The sequence below is a fragment of the Diceros bicornis genome, chromosome 5 (genome assembly GCF_020826845.1).
Source record: "Diceros bicornis minor isolate mBicDic1 chromosome 5, mDicBic1.mat.cur, whole genome shotgun sequence".
Classification (NCBI taxonomy): domain Eukaryota; kingdom Metazoa; phylum Chordata; class Mammalia; order Perissodactyla; family Rhinocerotidae; genus Diceros; species Diceros bicornis.
Window position 1 is genome coordinate 26,705,966 of NC_080744.1, and position 16,544 is coordinate 26,722,509.

The following is a 16,544-nucleotide window of genomic DNA, read 5'->3' on the forward strand; positions in this document are numbered from 1 at the left end:
ACCTAGTTATAAGGAATATTTTCCAATAAGCATAGGCAAAAAAGAACACCAGGTTAACTTTCCTCCTCAAAGTAAAACAAGCCAATCACCAGGACCAAATGACAAAACAGAACTTCTAAAGAAACACAGTTGCTCCCTCCCAGATACTTCAAAAAATGGGGAAAATATAGATTCCCATTTCCCTACACGACTCCCATCACACCACACCACATGACGAAAACAAACTTTTGAGGGATAGTCTGACCTTAGAAAGTCTTCCTGAGAAGGAAATATTCTTGAGAGGTGTGTGTCTTTGACTAACAAATAGTTCCATTTGGGTAGGGAAATGGTATCAACACTCTTCAAGTCTGAGCAATGACTGGATGGGAAGCTTTTGTTCACCATTGTGCTCCCAAGAACAATGCCTGGCACATAGTGGGAATGCTACAAATAATTGTTATATGAACAGGTAAATGAATGAATGAGCTGAAGGCAGAAACAGACTATGGAACAAGGTTGACGGTGTAGAATGCTAAGAATATCCTCTTAGGCATGAACTCCCTTTGGAGTGAAACAGTGATGGAGACTGAGGGCTTACCTAGAGGTATGTCAACTATATATTTAAATCTAAAATAGGGCCCATGGTTTTATGAACACAAGTATATTTGGGGCAATAATGGTATACAACACTGCCACTGTTAGACCTGAGCAAGCAATGTCCCTGGTATAGTTGTGCACTTTAAAAGGCTCCACCCTGGCCTTTCTCCAGCTGTTTTCACCCTACTCCCTATAAGAAGTCGACAGGGCCAGGGGGCATGGCCCTCTGGAGTCTAAATACCTTTTCTAGATTGTGCTCTGGGTGCCCAAGATCCCTAAATTCCCTGCACACATGTCCCCAGATCCACTTTTACAATCAGCATGGGCCTCTTCCATGGCCCATTTTCCCACCAGTGCACATAAACCCTAGGCCCAAGGAGTGGCCAAGAGATGGATGTTTGCAGGGATCTTAGGCATGTAGACTAAGGTGTCCACATCTTTGTATGTAAAGCCCCTCTGGTAAGTGATGGACTTAGGGACAGGAAAATAAGGGGAGTAGACCATAAGAGGTAAGCCAGAGGCTGGAAGGTGACTCTCCCCGAAGCAGCACATTCCACCACAGAACTACAAGAATAGAGAGTTCAAAAATAGATCTGGGTATATACGGAAATTTAGTATATTGTAAATGTAGCATTCCAAATCTATGGGGCAAGTGAATTTTTCAATAAGTGGTATTCCTACTATTGGCTACCCATTTGGAAAAAATAAATAAATCTAAGTCTTTACTTAAAAATTAATGTTTGGGGACATACTCCTTTGAATCGTGTGGTTCACAACGAAACTGTAACTTCTTGCAGAATCATCTCCCCAGCCACCATTAATTGGCCAAATGCTCAAGTCAAACTGGGCTAATCCTAGCAGCCCACACCCACGGCCACCACAGGTTAGTCCAGGGAAGAGCACCTGACCCACATTGAGTCAACCAGATCCCTTCCCAGGATATTCTAAATTGGAGGGAGAGACAGAGAAGAAGGGAGGGAGGGAGAGAGAGAAACATGGAGAGGAAAGGAAGGGAGGAGTGAGGCAGGAGGAGGAGGAGCATCAAATCCAGTCCCTCTCAAGGGTGTGCATAAGAAGATGTGGGCATAGGAGCTGTAAGCAGCCACATTTAGAACTCCATGTTTAAATCCTCCCTTGATTCAAATTCTCCTGCCATTATGCATTCTCTCTCTCTCCCCTCCCTTCACAGCAAAGCTACCTCTACTTCCTCATCTCACATGGGATTGTGTGTAATCCTGTATCTTAACACTTACCAAACCGTTTTAAGTTGTTAGTTTACTGTTCCTTCCTACAAGCACACTTTTTTTGGCAGGGACCATTTCAGGAGTTAGGGCTACACCGTCACTGAAACCACAGTCTCATCCCTCTGCAAGCCTATAGGCTGGCAGGGAAGTGGAGTGGGTAGACCATGCACCCGAGAGGAAGACTGCCTGGGGTTTCAATTTGCCATTTAATAGTTTTGTGACTTGAGTGAGATAATTAATTCTCTGTGCCTTAGTTCCTTCATCTGTAAAGTGAAGTTCATGACAATAGCTGTGAGAATTTAACGGGTTCATGAATGTTTGGGATCACGCTTGGCACATAGAGATCAAGGATTGCTTCTTTCACCTTTTTATGATCAGTGCTTAACACAGTACCTGGCACATAAAGATTCAATAAATATTTATCAAATGAACAAATTCTGTGACTTTAAGTTATAATTTAGTTATAATAAGTGATGTGACCTGGAACCACACCACCCTCTTGTGGAGGGACATAAAGGCTTCAGGGAAATGGTTTTTACTGTTCTCAGGGGTTTGTGTTCAGCTCACCCTGCAGCCCCCACCACTGTGTCACTCCCAGCACAGAAGTACACAGCAGAGTCACTCCCGAGGGCAGATGATTTCTTCAGGTGGAAAGAGGTTTGGCTCTTATTAAATTCAGCCACAAAACCATTGCTGCCTTTAACCAGGCTGTCCCCTGTAAAGTATTTCAGAAGGAACTGGAGGCCTTGGTTGGGAAACTGGACGTACCAAAAGAGATAAGGGCTCCCAGAAATTGAATAGGTGCACTTCACAGTCATTGGATCCCCTTCGGTCACAGTGACCTGATCTTCTGGCTGAGTCACCGACTGAGCTCTCAGCCCACCTGTAAATTAATCCACCTGCATCAGTGATGCTGCTAAAAAAAACATAAGTGAATAATACACGTGGAAAATGGGAAGGGAATATTACTCACTCAGTGTGAAGAGAATTGCAAGCATTGAGATGCGTGCAGAGGCCATGGCTTAAGCTGAGCTGTCTGGGGGCTCCTTTCCAGCCCACCTCAGCTGGAGATATGGCCCCAGCCCAGAGACTGGGTTCTCAAAGAGGGACCAGCACTCCTGTGTCAGCAGGTATTTTTAGAAATGGCCCTTCTTCAGGGAACCTGGTGCTTCCTGGCAGCTGTGTCTCCTCTCTGTTGAGCAAGCTCTTGGTTCAGGCTCCTCAGAGCTCTGTGGGGAGCAAGACTGCTGCTCCTCCTGCACCCGGGACAAGCCTCACGCTGCAACACCCCCTAGAGGCCACACACAGAACTGCGTGACTTTACTGTCAAGTAGCCAGTGCTTCCAGGTCCTGTCACAGGACCAGACCTCTGCATGTTTACATTTTCCATGAGGGACAGAGGAGAAATTTGATGCCAAGGAGAAGAAACAGGAGTTTGAGAATCAAAGTAGAAAAAATACATGTTGAGTGGATTAAGCTTTAACTGATTTGTGCTCTTTTAAGATAGCACAGAGACAGAAAGTAGGGAAATAGAATTTTTTTATAGGATGTGAAAATAAATAGAAAAAAGAAGGGAAAGCATAATTTTGGTGAAGAGAGAAAGAAAAATAAAAATGAGAGATGATAAAAGGCAAAATAAGAGAAAAGAGTAAGACAAGAAAAGAGAAATGATAAGAAAGAATGAGAACCTTGTTCTTCTCTTTAGAAATAATTTATAGCTGGCTTCCGTGTAAACCTCTTTGACCAAAAGATAACTCAGGTTTCTCTCTAGGTTGGGCCTGTTGGGACCCTTCCCCACAATGATCTTCAGTTAAAGATTCATATAAAAAGAACTTGAAACTTCTCTTGAAACATTTTGAGAGAGAGAAAGGAAGGGATGGTATTATAAACATCTCCTGGCAAATTTGCCCTGTTAAACAGTAGATTATAAAGCAAAAAAAAAAAAAAATCCTCTGTAAAGGAGTTGCAGAAATAGATATTTGCCACATAGATAAGTTACTTAAAAAAGAATTCAGAGCCAGCCCTGATTGTTTAGCGGTTCAAGTTTAGTGTGTTCTGCTTCAGCAACCCAGGTTTGGTCCCCGGGCATGGAACTACTCATCTGTCAGTAGCCATGCTGTGGTGGCATCTCACATAGAAGAGCCAGAACAACTTACAGCTATACACGACTATGTACTGTGGTTTTGTGGGGGAAAGAAATAAAAAGTAGGAAGATTGACAACAGATGTTAGCTTAAGGCAAATCTTCTCCTCCAAAAAAAAAGAAAGAATTCAAACGAAGTCCATATTAAGTAAAAAATTGATGGTTAACTAATTTTGAGGTAGTATTATGGTGACAAAGGGCTCATTTTTAGAGGAGGACAGGTATAAGTTTTGTGCTAGAAAATGCCACAATAGTGGCAGAGTGATTCTTCAATAGATTTGAATTTAAAGGAAAGAAGCAAGTATCAATGTAAAGACATTGTTCCTCTGATTTGCCTTATTTTTCCTTTAAATAACGTCCAAATTAACCATATATTTTGGAAGAAAGATAGAAAATCTCCTCACTTTGAATCAGAAAAAAAGCAGAACATAGCTGCTTCTGCAAGCTTTGCTAAGGATCTCATACTATAATAATTGAAACTTTGACCCTATGATAATGTCTTTCTTTGGAATACATAAATTATCTTTAAGTACTAAACTTCAAGCCCCAAAACACCTGTGATGAGTGGGAACATATAATAAATTTCTTCTCTATCTGCCTAGAGCCCAAGACGAGTGTTAATGTTGTACTTTGAGGGTTCTGGCCATCATCTGAAGAGGATGATTGGAAAAAAGCTGAATGAAAGGAATATTTTAAATTTGTGGGCAGAATTAAGGGAAGTCTACAAGAGAAGGTGAAGCACCTGGGGGCTAGCAACAGCCAGTGGTAAAGAAGATTTACCACTCCTAGGCCAGAAAGGGCGGAGGAGGAATTAATTATCCTAGCCTGGAGAGACCTGTAACTGAACAACATTACCACCCAACAGGACCTGTGGACTTCAGTACAGAAAAGAAAGGATCCTGGAATGCAAATATCTTGACCGCTTTCTTCTGTCAATGCCTCTCACTGGTCCAAATCCAACCAGAAGCAAAAGGATAAGGAAGACCAGTGGATGCAGTGGATAGAAGTCAGCCTGCTGGGCATAGAGCAGGATGGAGAGGAGACCTGAAGGGGAAACTGAACATCCAGGCCCCTGACACTGGGGTTTACTGCTGCCTTGCCATTCAGGAAAAGATGCATGTCTGTCCTAAATGTACATATGGGTGTATCTATACTGTCTTTTGATCAATGTAGAAAGACAAATAAGTCAAATTAAAACAATAGTCCAGTATAGACTTTAGTGCCTTAATTAAATTTTCCAGGCAATTTCTCATTCTCTACTTCTTCTATCCTCTACAGATGCAGCACACACAGCACACAAGATTATGCCTAGATAGTGCAAGTGGCTCAGGTATTGTTTGCCTTCAACCATTTAATAATTAATCTCAAGAGCTACAAATGAAGTAAAACTTTAGGAGAGACATTTTTAGTCTTATACTAGAAGTGACTGATTGTTTACTAGTTCCCCTCAAAGGGTGTTCATGGGAGGAACTGACCGTATTAATTGAGGTTGCTTAGTTATGAAAAGAGGAGAGTCTTCCTCTGAATTTATGCTATGGTTAGAACTTATAGGCATCAATTTTCAATGACGAGACTGATGCAGAAGCCTTACTCTTCCCCTTGAAAAGCAGAAAAATTCAGTCTCCGTGTTTGCTTCCAGTTAAAGAATTTGTCTTTAACTCGCGAGGAGGTAGGGAAGAATTCAAGGACCTCCACAGAATATCCAGCATACTCAAAGGATTCCTAGAGCATCAACTGAGCTTTCAGAGTTTAACAACATAGGTTCAATATCTATTCTGCGTATGTGCTTTGATGTATGGGATTAATGAAGAATCAAATATCTACTGTGAGCATAATGTTAAGCCCTTTTCATTCCTTGTCACATTTACTCTTCCTAATATTCCACATTTTAGAGATGAGGACACCAGAGTTTAGGAAAATTAAATAATTTGCTCAAGTCAAACCTAAAGAAATAGAATGAAGATTGTTAAGTCTTCTGACTTCAAAGGCATTCTTTTCACTATATCACACTGAGAATATCAATTTTAATCATTTACTTTTTAAAAACCTTATAATACTGGAAAGTAGCCTGATTATCAACAAAAGTATACAATCACAGACTTTGAATGGGCCAAGTAGAGCTTTAGAGGTCATCTTGTAACTGAATGTATCCCAAATGCTGACCCCACATGTATGTGCCACTTAACCAAAACAGCCCCTAGATAATTGCTTCTAAACCACCTCTTACATGAAATCATCACCCCCCTTCTCCAGCACCTCTTTTCTCATTTGTATGCCATTACAGGTTTATGTGCAGATAATCTGATGAAAACTTGACGTTTTTTTCCTACCAACTTATTATATGTGCCTAGTATGTACCACATTCTATTCTGTCTAACTCTCCAATTTCTATTGAAAGAACCATCAAGTTCACAGAAAATTGATGTGAACTGTTTTGACAACCCGTTGTCGCCTGAGTGCAGTGCTGTCTATTTGGAGATCAGTCAAATGTGAGATGTGTCAGCCACCAGGGAATATTCCCAAAATGCTGCAGGTGGAAGTCCCTGCTCTCCTCCAGGGTCCCTGCCCTCCAAGAGGTGCCTCTCTTCACTCCTTCTTCTGTGACTACCATTGAGACATGGACATCAAAACACAACAACACTGAAGATGTGGAAGATGTGGCCACAATGATGTCAAGGAGCTTCAATGTGAGACTCCAAGTACTTCTGTAAGACTGCCTCCTGCCCTTCCCAATAAACTGTTTATAAACGTCAGAACTCTGTAAATGTCCCTGATTTCCCAGGAGACATCACGACTCATGAAAAATAATGACAAAGCTCTTTGCAAACATCAGACTCTGAAATGTAGATTATATTCATTTTAGAAAAATCAGCACAAAATAAAGTTTTTGGAGCAAGGAAGAAAATCATGACTTTTTATATAATACCCTGACAAAGAACACAGTACAACTAAGAAAATCATACTTTTTCCACATAAATTAGGGAACTCTCAAAAGAAAAAAGGGAAATCCATGATTTATCATTCTGCTATCCTACCTCCAATAAAGGAGACCATAAATCAATGCCCTTAATATCTCCATGGACTGAAGAGATTTTCCAGTTTCTCTGAGCCAAATACCTTCCTTCACCCAGACCCAGTTTCCTCATTGTTACCTTGCTGTTTAATAATAGGCCAAGCTGCATCTGAGGTGTGTTGTTAATTTCTAGGAATTACATTTTTTAGATAAATATAAGCCAACTGGAAACTGTTTGAAGTGAACAATAGACGGGGAAATCAAAATTGTGGCACACATATAATAAGTGGTTAGAAAAACATAAATCTGTAGTATGGGAATGTCAGATCTGATCCAAAATGTGTAAAGGAGATATGTGAACTACTCTAGGTTCCCAAAGGTGTAGGAGCCGCTGGAACACAGGTGCTGCCTCAATATAAAGATAATTGCTTTTTAATTCACAGCTGCCTGAAGTTTGAATAGACAATATGGGGACAGCAAGGACTCTATTTCAAGAAGCTGTCAAGAAAACACTAGTAATTCCCTTGGTGACTCTGTTACGGGATCTAAGCATCTCGTGGACAGAGGGTCTAGATTGCCTTTTAGAATTTCACTTCCTGAGATTCAAGCTTTATTTTTCAGTTTAGTGTCTTTCTGTTTTATAGAGAAGCTCTGAGGTTGATTTTTTGTTTGTTTGTTTTATTTTCTCTTACTGAGACAAGAGCAAAGGGAAAAATCATGTGACAGCAAATCACAGGTGTTCAATAAATGTTTTTCAAATGATTGAAACTTTAAATAAGTACACAGAGCTAGCAGAAATCCGTGTAATAAGAAGCCATTTTACACGCTGGACGTCAATCAATGGAGTAAGAGCTCTGTTTCCCTTCATTCATCACTAATGAACTGCCTTCACGGACATCCCTTCTTCTAGGGATTCATCTAGGAACTGCCTTGGCATCCTGATAATTCCAGGAGAAAACCTTGCAAGTTGGTGATCCTCACAAATTACTATTGAGTATCTGTTATATGCAAGATACCATTTTCATTGAGAAATTAGCAGAAGAACAAGATATAGTCCTTGGCCTTGAGAACTTACCACCCATTTTGGTAGATGATTTATCTCACTTATTCAGGAGATAAACCATTAACAAACTAAAGTAAAATATGCTAGGATTGTAGCAATGGAGAAATCGTTAGGGATGTTCTACCCAAATGAGAAAAGAAAGGCTCTCAGAAAACGTAAAGAATTTAACCAATTAGTGAAAGACAGAATTATTCTAGTTCATTCTATAGTAGGGACAGGGATGTGCTTTGCAAGATGTTCCTCTTGAGTGCAAGACGAAAACCATGTGAATTAGTATTTGTATTTATCTCAACCTATTTTTGTTTGTCCTAATTTCTATTTTTGTTTGTCACATGCATGGTAATAATCTACAAGCATATAAATATGCATATATTGGAAGAGTACATATTTTGCTGATAGGAATACACAATTAATTGGAAATCATTGTACTGCAGTAGCACAGAGAAGGGACACGGCCCTCAGTACAGGTAGTATGGGGTTTGAGCCTGACTCGGAATATGGGGAAGGAGAAGAAAAAACTTCAGTCCTCCTCCTGTGTTTCTCCTTTACTCTCACACTACTATCACACTCACAACCCTTGTGACACAAGATGTGCAGGGTTTTTTCCCCATACCAGGCAATTCTGCAACACCAACAGGGTGTCCTACAATTTAGCTTAATTCTGACGCTAGCTACTTGGAGAGAGCATCATCCCACAGGTTAAGGACTCAGTCCCAAAAAACTGTCCCCCCCTAACTTCAGATGCCAATCACAAGTGCAGGTTGTTGCTGTGCTTTTGACCAATCAGTTATAAATTGGAGGTTCCCATGACGCCCTCCTTGGGTTTCATTAATTGCCTAGAGTGGCTCACAGAACTCAGAGAAACAGTTTACTTAAATTTACTGGTTTATTACAAAAACATATGATACAAGATACAGATGAACAACCACATGGAAGAGACACATAGGGCAAAGTATGTAGGAAGGGACAGAGGAGCTTCCTCACCCTCCCCTGGTGCTCCACTCTCCCAGCACCTCCAGCTGTTCACCAACCCAGAAGCTCTCTGAACCCCATACTTTTGGGATTGTTATGAAGGTCTCATCGTGTAGGCATGATTGATCATTAACTCCATTTCCAGCCCTTCTCCTCTGTCTGGATAATTGGGGGTGGGGTTGAAAATTTCAAGCTTCTAATGATGACTTCATCTTTCTGTCAACCAGCCCCCAGCCAGGAGCCCACCAGGAGTTGCCTTGTTAGAACAAAAGACACTGCTATCACCCAGGAAATTGCAAGGGAGTTAGGACCTCTGTGCCAGGAACCAGGGTCAAAGACCAAATATGAGAAAAAAAGATGCTCCTAGTACTCTTATCACTTAAGAAATTACAAGGGTTTTAAAAGCTCTGTGCCAGAAACAGGGGGCACAGATGCATATACATATTTTCTCTGATCTCATGAGGAGGAAGAGGGCATTTCAGGAAGAAAAAATAAATTGATATGATGGGGCCGGCCTGGTGGCGTAGTGGTTAAGTTCATGATCTCCGCTTCGGTGGCTCAGGGTTTGCAGGTTCAGATCCGGGGAGCAGAACTATGACCGGCTTATCAAGCCATGCTGTGGCAGACATCCCACATACAAAGTGGAGGAAGATGGGCACGAATGTTAGGAAAAAGAAGAGGATTGGCAACAGATGCTAGCTCAAGGCTAATCTTCCTTACCAAAAAAATAAATAAGTAAATAAATAAACAAACAAACAAACTGATGTGAGTCATACAGGGGAGAATGCCAACAGATCATGAGGGTTAGAGAGTATATTTATTAAATGACTCAAAGGGATAATGGGGTGTGCTGGCAGAAAGAAAAGCAGGAAATTTTCATTGGGTTTATAATATGGGAGTTTTTCTGAGCAGAGAGTACTACTACTTAGATTTGTTGGTTTTGTTTTCTTTTTCTATATATATAACATGACAAAGCCCTGAAGGATGTGATTCATGGGACCCGGGCCTTCCACAGTGCTGCTGCAATGCTGCCTTAATGGCCTGGTCCCGACTGTTCACTTCATTTTCTGCAATCCAAGCAGTTAACAGAGCTTCAAGGATATGATTTTCAGTTTTGCTCTTTTCCCTTAGAACTCTTTATGAACTATAAAGCTACTTGAATCCTGGAGTTCAAAATATTTCGAAACACCTTCCTTTGCCACTTTCTCTTTATGTCCCATTGCTGTCAATGGAGCCAAACAGAGAGAGGTGGTGGAGCTCTCAAAATAACTCCCTGTATCCCGTGGAGTACAGGGTGTTCTTTAACATGGAAATTGAGGTTCATCTCTGGTCTAGAGATTTCTGAAGCAAGGAGACCAGAGTAATAAAAGCTGGGTAGCTTAAAACAACAGAAATTTATTGTCTTACAGTTCTAGAAGCTATAAGTCCAAAATCAAGCTGTCAGCAGGGCAAAGCTTTCTCTGACAGCTCTAGGAGAGAATCCTTCCTTGCTCCCTTGAGTTTCTGGTGTTTGTGGGCCATCCTTGGTGTTCCTTGGCTTATCGATGGATCACTCCAGTCACATGGCCATCTTCTCCCTGTGTCTCTTCACAGTGTCTTCCTTCTATACTTGTCTGTCTCTGTGTCCAAATACCCCCCCTTTTTCTCAGGACATCAGTCATATTGGATTAAGGCCCATCCTAATGACTTCATTTTAACTTTATGACCTCAAGATCCTATTTCCAAATAAGGTCACATTCTGAGGTACTGGGGTCTACAACTTCAACGTATCTTTTTCAGTTGGACACAACTCAACCCATAACACTAACCCTTGGAAGAAAATGAAAGCAACACAGCATTCCAATCCCACCCATTCTCTGGTGCCCTGATTCTCAAAAGGTGCAGAAGAATACCCCATGGTACTCTCCATGACACCCCTGCCATGGTACTCCGCGGCACCCCTCTCAAAAAAGCAGTGAGGTTAGAGAAGGCAGGGCCCATAGAAGCAAGGCAAAATAAGCCCTTCCCTGAGAGTGAGTTGGGCTCTTAAATCTCTCATGGAGCCAATGACAGATGCACATAGCCTTCTGAGGAGGTCCTCAGACATTTGAGGAGCCTGGGTGCACCTAGATGCTGCCCCCAAGGAAACTTTACCATCAATGCGACACAATCAGCAGCTGACAGAGCAGACCAATCCAGAGAGAGACCTCGGACAGCTCCATGCCATCTGCATTGGCCTCTTAGATAAGATCTCCAGCTCTGCCCTCCATCTTTATTCTCAGGATCCCTACAATAGCTTTTTCACCTAGGAATTTTTTATTTTATTTTTTTTATGGGAAGTAAACCATAAAGAGAGATGACAATATTTATATACATACAAACTCCCAGGATTTGAGAGTACAGGGAATTGTACTCTGCTGTAGATTTCTCTCTCCTTGTCACCATTGAACCGAGAGCTTCAAGCTACCTTTAAGGTGGAGCTATCACTGCCACTCTTCTTTGTAATTCCTGTCCCATCAACTGCATTTTCCTCTCCTTTTATTTTATTATTTTTCCACTTTCCCTTTTGGGTAATAATGCCTTTAGTGTTCCACGTGTGAGCTGGAAAATATCTGGTAGGAAGTCTGGTTATTGACAATTTAAACAATAGAATCAAAACACTAATGTAGAAGGTAAGGTTTTCAATACACCACACATGTACTCCTCAGTGAACTGAAAAGAACTTCCTAGTAATGGAATTTTCTGTCTCTTTTCTTGCTTGTCAAGGCAATGAGAGGGCTACACACTTGTTCACTCTTTATTGAGCAACAATGGCATACGTGGCATTGTGCAGGTCTCTTAAAGTAGAAGCACACATGTTCAGGTTCACCTTCTCAAATATTTCATTTAGTTAAAAAGATAATACTAACAAACTTTTAAACAAGCAATAATCCAGAATAGAACCTGCCTAAAGAAGTGGTACAAACATATACCAATATATATTTGTATCCAGCCCTTAACAAGGAGTCTTGGTGCACATCCTGGGAAGTGAAGGTACCAGAAGAAGTTGTAAGCACTGGATGTAGAGTGATTACAGGAGATTTCCACCACAGTTCCCTCTGAAGATACCACGGTGAAAGGCTGAAATACTTGGTCCTTGCTCTCTGTAGCTGCAGGAAACAAATAAAGAAGATCGTGATTTTATGCTGCTATTTGGCTTGCTGATCACCCCTTAGGTACAATCAATATTAATAAATCTGGCTTTTTTGTTTTTCAAAAAAAAAAATGAGTCTAAATTTTAAAACAATGGCATATGCTTTTCCAAGACCAGATGGTGAAGAAGCCTACTCACCCTTTCAGAGACACTGAGGAGGAGCCCCAGCCACACTGCTTCCAGAGTGCTCTGTAAAGCCATGGACAAAATGCAGCCAGTCTCAGGCCTTAGCTGTAACTACGATGCTCACCAGGAAGCTGATTTAAGGCCACCTATTTTACATTTTCTTGTTTGTGTCACTGACATCACAGCCAGAATCCGTGAGCTACAGCAGAGTGACTACAGTTGTGAGGCTGCTTAATAGTGACTTCAACCGTGCTTTGTTCTGTGAAGGTAGTCTTAAAGGGAACGTGTCCTTTCTGACGTCACCACACTGTAAAAATTTAATCATTCAAGAAGCTTGATCCCTTCTCTAAGGTTGTTAGAAGGACTCACACAATTGCTGGGAGACTGCTTCATCGTTCAAATTAAAGTTATGTATTCCCACAAAAAGTGAGCTTATCATATGTTAAATGATGACACATTAACATGTTAAAAATAATGAGCAAGAAATCTTAGTAACTGTCGTAGATGAGAGATGGGTTTTTTTAAGGCACAAAAATTTCTATGTAAACATATCAGCAAAATTTGGCTGCTTGCATCCGAGGTGGTCTCTGGAACAAGTATGGAAATAAAATCTCAGTTATGTTTTTCTGTAACCAAAAGAAACTGGAACAAGGAAGACTAAAAAGTTGCATTTGGAGATGATCTCTTTTGGGTGGTACCTATCCTCATTTTGTACCCTGAGGCTGTATCTTCTGTTATTAATGGAGGGCTTAATCATTCTCTCTCTGGGTTTTATTGTTTTATATAGATTTTCTTGTGATTTTATTTGAAAAAAGAGTAAACAAGGTTCAAGGCAATTCAATGTCTATGGAGTGAAGAGTTTTGATGTGCACTACTGCCACCTAGTGGCAACATGGGAACTGATGGAAAATCACTTCCACTCACAACCTGAGACAGTCTTGGTAGCTTCTCACGTCTTGAAGAGATTTCATGCCCTTTGCTTTCGTTCAAATTCCTCATCCTCATTCAGTTTACACAGGGATATGAAGGCCTATCCAGAGGAAATAACTGCCTTCTTGGAAATCCTTCTAGTTACCGAAAGATGTTCTTCCTTCAGGTGAGTAGTTATTTAAACATATACTTCCATGGAGTGAAATATTTTTCTTTCTTGTCCTAAAATGGTTGCTTGATTCATTTCCTTTCCTTTTTCAATAGTGTCCTAGGTCAGGATAAACTAGTTTATTCCTTAATATTTTCTCTTTTTTTACTGACAGATTCCTTAATAATGATAAGATGATTGTTTTGGTCTAACAGAGACATTTTATTTATATTTATGACCCCAAAAGTCTTCCAAATAAAGTGCAGAATTCCATTATGGATGTAAAATTAGGATGGAAAAATCAAAGACAAGTGGGCACAGATTCATTCAGTGGAAGGACTAATATAGCTACTCTGAATAATTTGAGCTCTGAAATTTCTGACAACTGAAACATGAAAGGAAACACAAAGGGAATACAATTATACATATAAGCTGATTAAGTGTTCAAGCAACTTCTTCCTGATGCCAAATGGTATACAGCTTTAGATAACTTAAAGCTTCTTAGATTACTGGTTATGTAGTTCTGATTCCAAGTTTCTAACTACTGCACAGTATTTTAGCATGTGCTTTCTCCACATTTACTTATGCAATACCTAGTGACTCAGAGGCTCCTTCTATTTTCCATCAACACAGTGATGAACATATTTTTATATTCTCCCTTATGAACTATGTGGGAATATCTTTGGGGTATGTTTCCAGCAAGGATTGTCCAATCATAGTATATACATATACTCAATTTCACCAGTTAATCATTCAAAGTAGCAATAGCCATTTACACTCCTAGCAGCAGTGCATGAGCGTTCCAGACTCTCCAAATCCTCAACAACACTTGGTATTGTAAAAATTATAAAACTATCTAAATTATACCAACATGCTGATCATGAAGTCTCATTTTAATTTGTATTGCTCTGATTATTAGTGAAATTGAGCCATTCATGTTTTAATTTCTGATGTTACATATTACCTATTCAAATGATTTGCCCATTTTTAAATTAAGTCTCTACTCTTTTGCTCAGTGAATTGCAGGAGTTTCTCATATATTGATTCCTGAATGTGTTCAACATCACAAATACCTCCCTGCAGTATACCTCTAATCTGTTAACTTTGTCTATGGTGTCCTTTTTTTTAAATGGAAATCCTTCATGTTTATGGAGTCAAAGTTATCACTTTTTTTTTTCAGCTTGTGATTTGAGTTTCAGGGATCTTGACTTAGAAATCATTCCCCCACCCCAAGGCCACAAATGTATTTTCTCACATTGTATTTTATTATCTTTATAGGTTTTTATTTTATGTTCAGGTTTTAATTCATCTGAAATTTGCATTTATATATGCAACTTTATTTTTCTCCATAGGCCAGGACAGTTTTCCAAGGACTATCTGCTAAATAATCCACCTTTCCCCCATGGATTTGTGGTACTACCTCTATTACACATAAAGTTATCTACAGACTTAGTCTTTTCCTGAGTTTTATATTTTGTTTCATTGATCTAGTTGTTTATTAAACATGACTGTACTGCTTTTATTATGTTGTCTTTATCAAGTAATATACCTTATGAAGATCCCCCTTTAATCATTCAGAGTTTTAGATGCAATTCAATAAAACTCACTCTGGCTAGTTTAACCAGAAAAATAATATGTTAAAAAATATTAAGTAGCTCATAGACTCTACTGAAGAGGTAGGTAGTGAGGATTCAATGCATTGAATCATAAAAAAGACATTCTAAAAAGAAGACATAACGCATTAATATATATGCACCTAACACAAGAGCACCAAAGTAAATAAAGCAACTATTAACAGTCCTTAAATGAGAAATTGACAGCAACACAATAACAGTAGGGCACCTAACACCCTGTTACATCAATGGATAGAGCATCCAGATAGAAAGTCAACAAGGAAACAGTAGACTTAAATGAAATACTAGGCCAGATGTACTTAATAGATATATATATAGAGAACATTCTATCCAAAGACAGTGGAATACACAATCTTCTCAAGTGCACATGAGACATTCTCAAAGGCAGATCAGATGTTGGGAAACAAAGCAAGCCTAAATAAATTTAAGGAGATTGAAATTACATCAAGCATCTTTTCCAATAACCATGGTATTAAAGTAGAAATCAACGACAAGAAAAAAGCTGGGAATGCAACAAATATGTGGAGACTAAACAACATTCTCCTGAACAACCATTGGATCAACAGAGAAATAAAAAAATACCTAGAGACAAACGAAAATGAAAACACAACATACCAACTCTTATGGGCTGCAGCAAACTGGTACTAAGAGGGAATTTTAAAGCAATACAGGCCTACCTCAAGAAACAAGAAAAATCTCAAATAAGCAATCTTACACTATACTAAAAGAACTAGAAAAAGAAGAACAAATAAAGCCCAAAGTCAGTGGAAGGAAAGAAATAATAAAAATCACAACCTAAATTAACAAAATAGAGACTAAAAGAACAATAGAAAGGATCAATGAAACTAAGAGCTAGTTTCCTGAGAAGATAAATGAAATTGATGTTTGTCATTTTTAGCCAGACTCATTAAGAAAAAAAAAAAAAAAGACTCACATAAATAAAATCAGAAATGAAAGAGGAGAAATTACAATGGATACCACAGAAATACAAAGGATTATAGGAGAATACTATGAAAAGCTATATGCCAACAAATTGAATAACCTAGAAGAAATGGATAAACTCTTAGACTCATACAACCTCCCAAAATTGAATCAAGAAGAAATAGATAATCTGAATAAACCAATCACACATAAAGTGATTGAAACAGTAATAAAAACCTCCCAAGAAATAAAAGTCCAGGATGAGATGGCTTCTCTGGTGAATTCTACCATACATTCAAAGAAAAAATAATATGTATCTTTCTCAAATTATCCCAAAATATTGAAGAGGATGAGATGCTTTTTAACTCATTCTTCAAAGCTAACATTATCCTGATACCAAAACCAGACAAGGACAACAGAAAAAAAGAAAATTACAGGCCAATATAGCTGTTGAATGTAGATGTGAAAATCCTCAGCAAAATACTAGCAAATTGAATACAACAATACATTAAAAATATCATACACCATGTCCATCCATGTTGTCACAAATGGCTGGATTTCATCGTTTCTTATGGCTGAGTAGTATTCCATTGTGTATATATA

At 39.3% G+C, this 16,544-nt stretch overlaps 1 gene segment (V, D, J or C); it reads right to left on the reverse strand.

Moving 5' to 3' along the window:
- Window positions 1–2,305: 2,305 nt before the first annotated feature.
- LOC131405312 (T cell receptor alpha variable 3-like) lies at window positions 2,306–3,032 on the reverse strand. The segment is given in 2 exon segments: window positions 2,306–2,703; window positions 2,794–3,032. Coding segments are annotated over 2 exon segments (366 nt in total).
- Window positions 3,033–16,544: the final 13,512 nt, after the last annotated feature.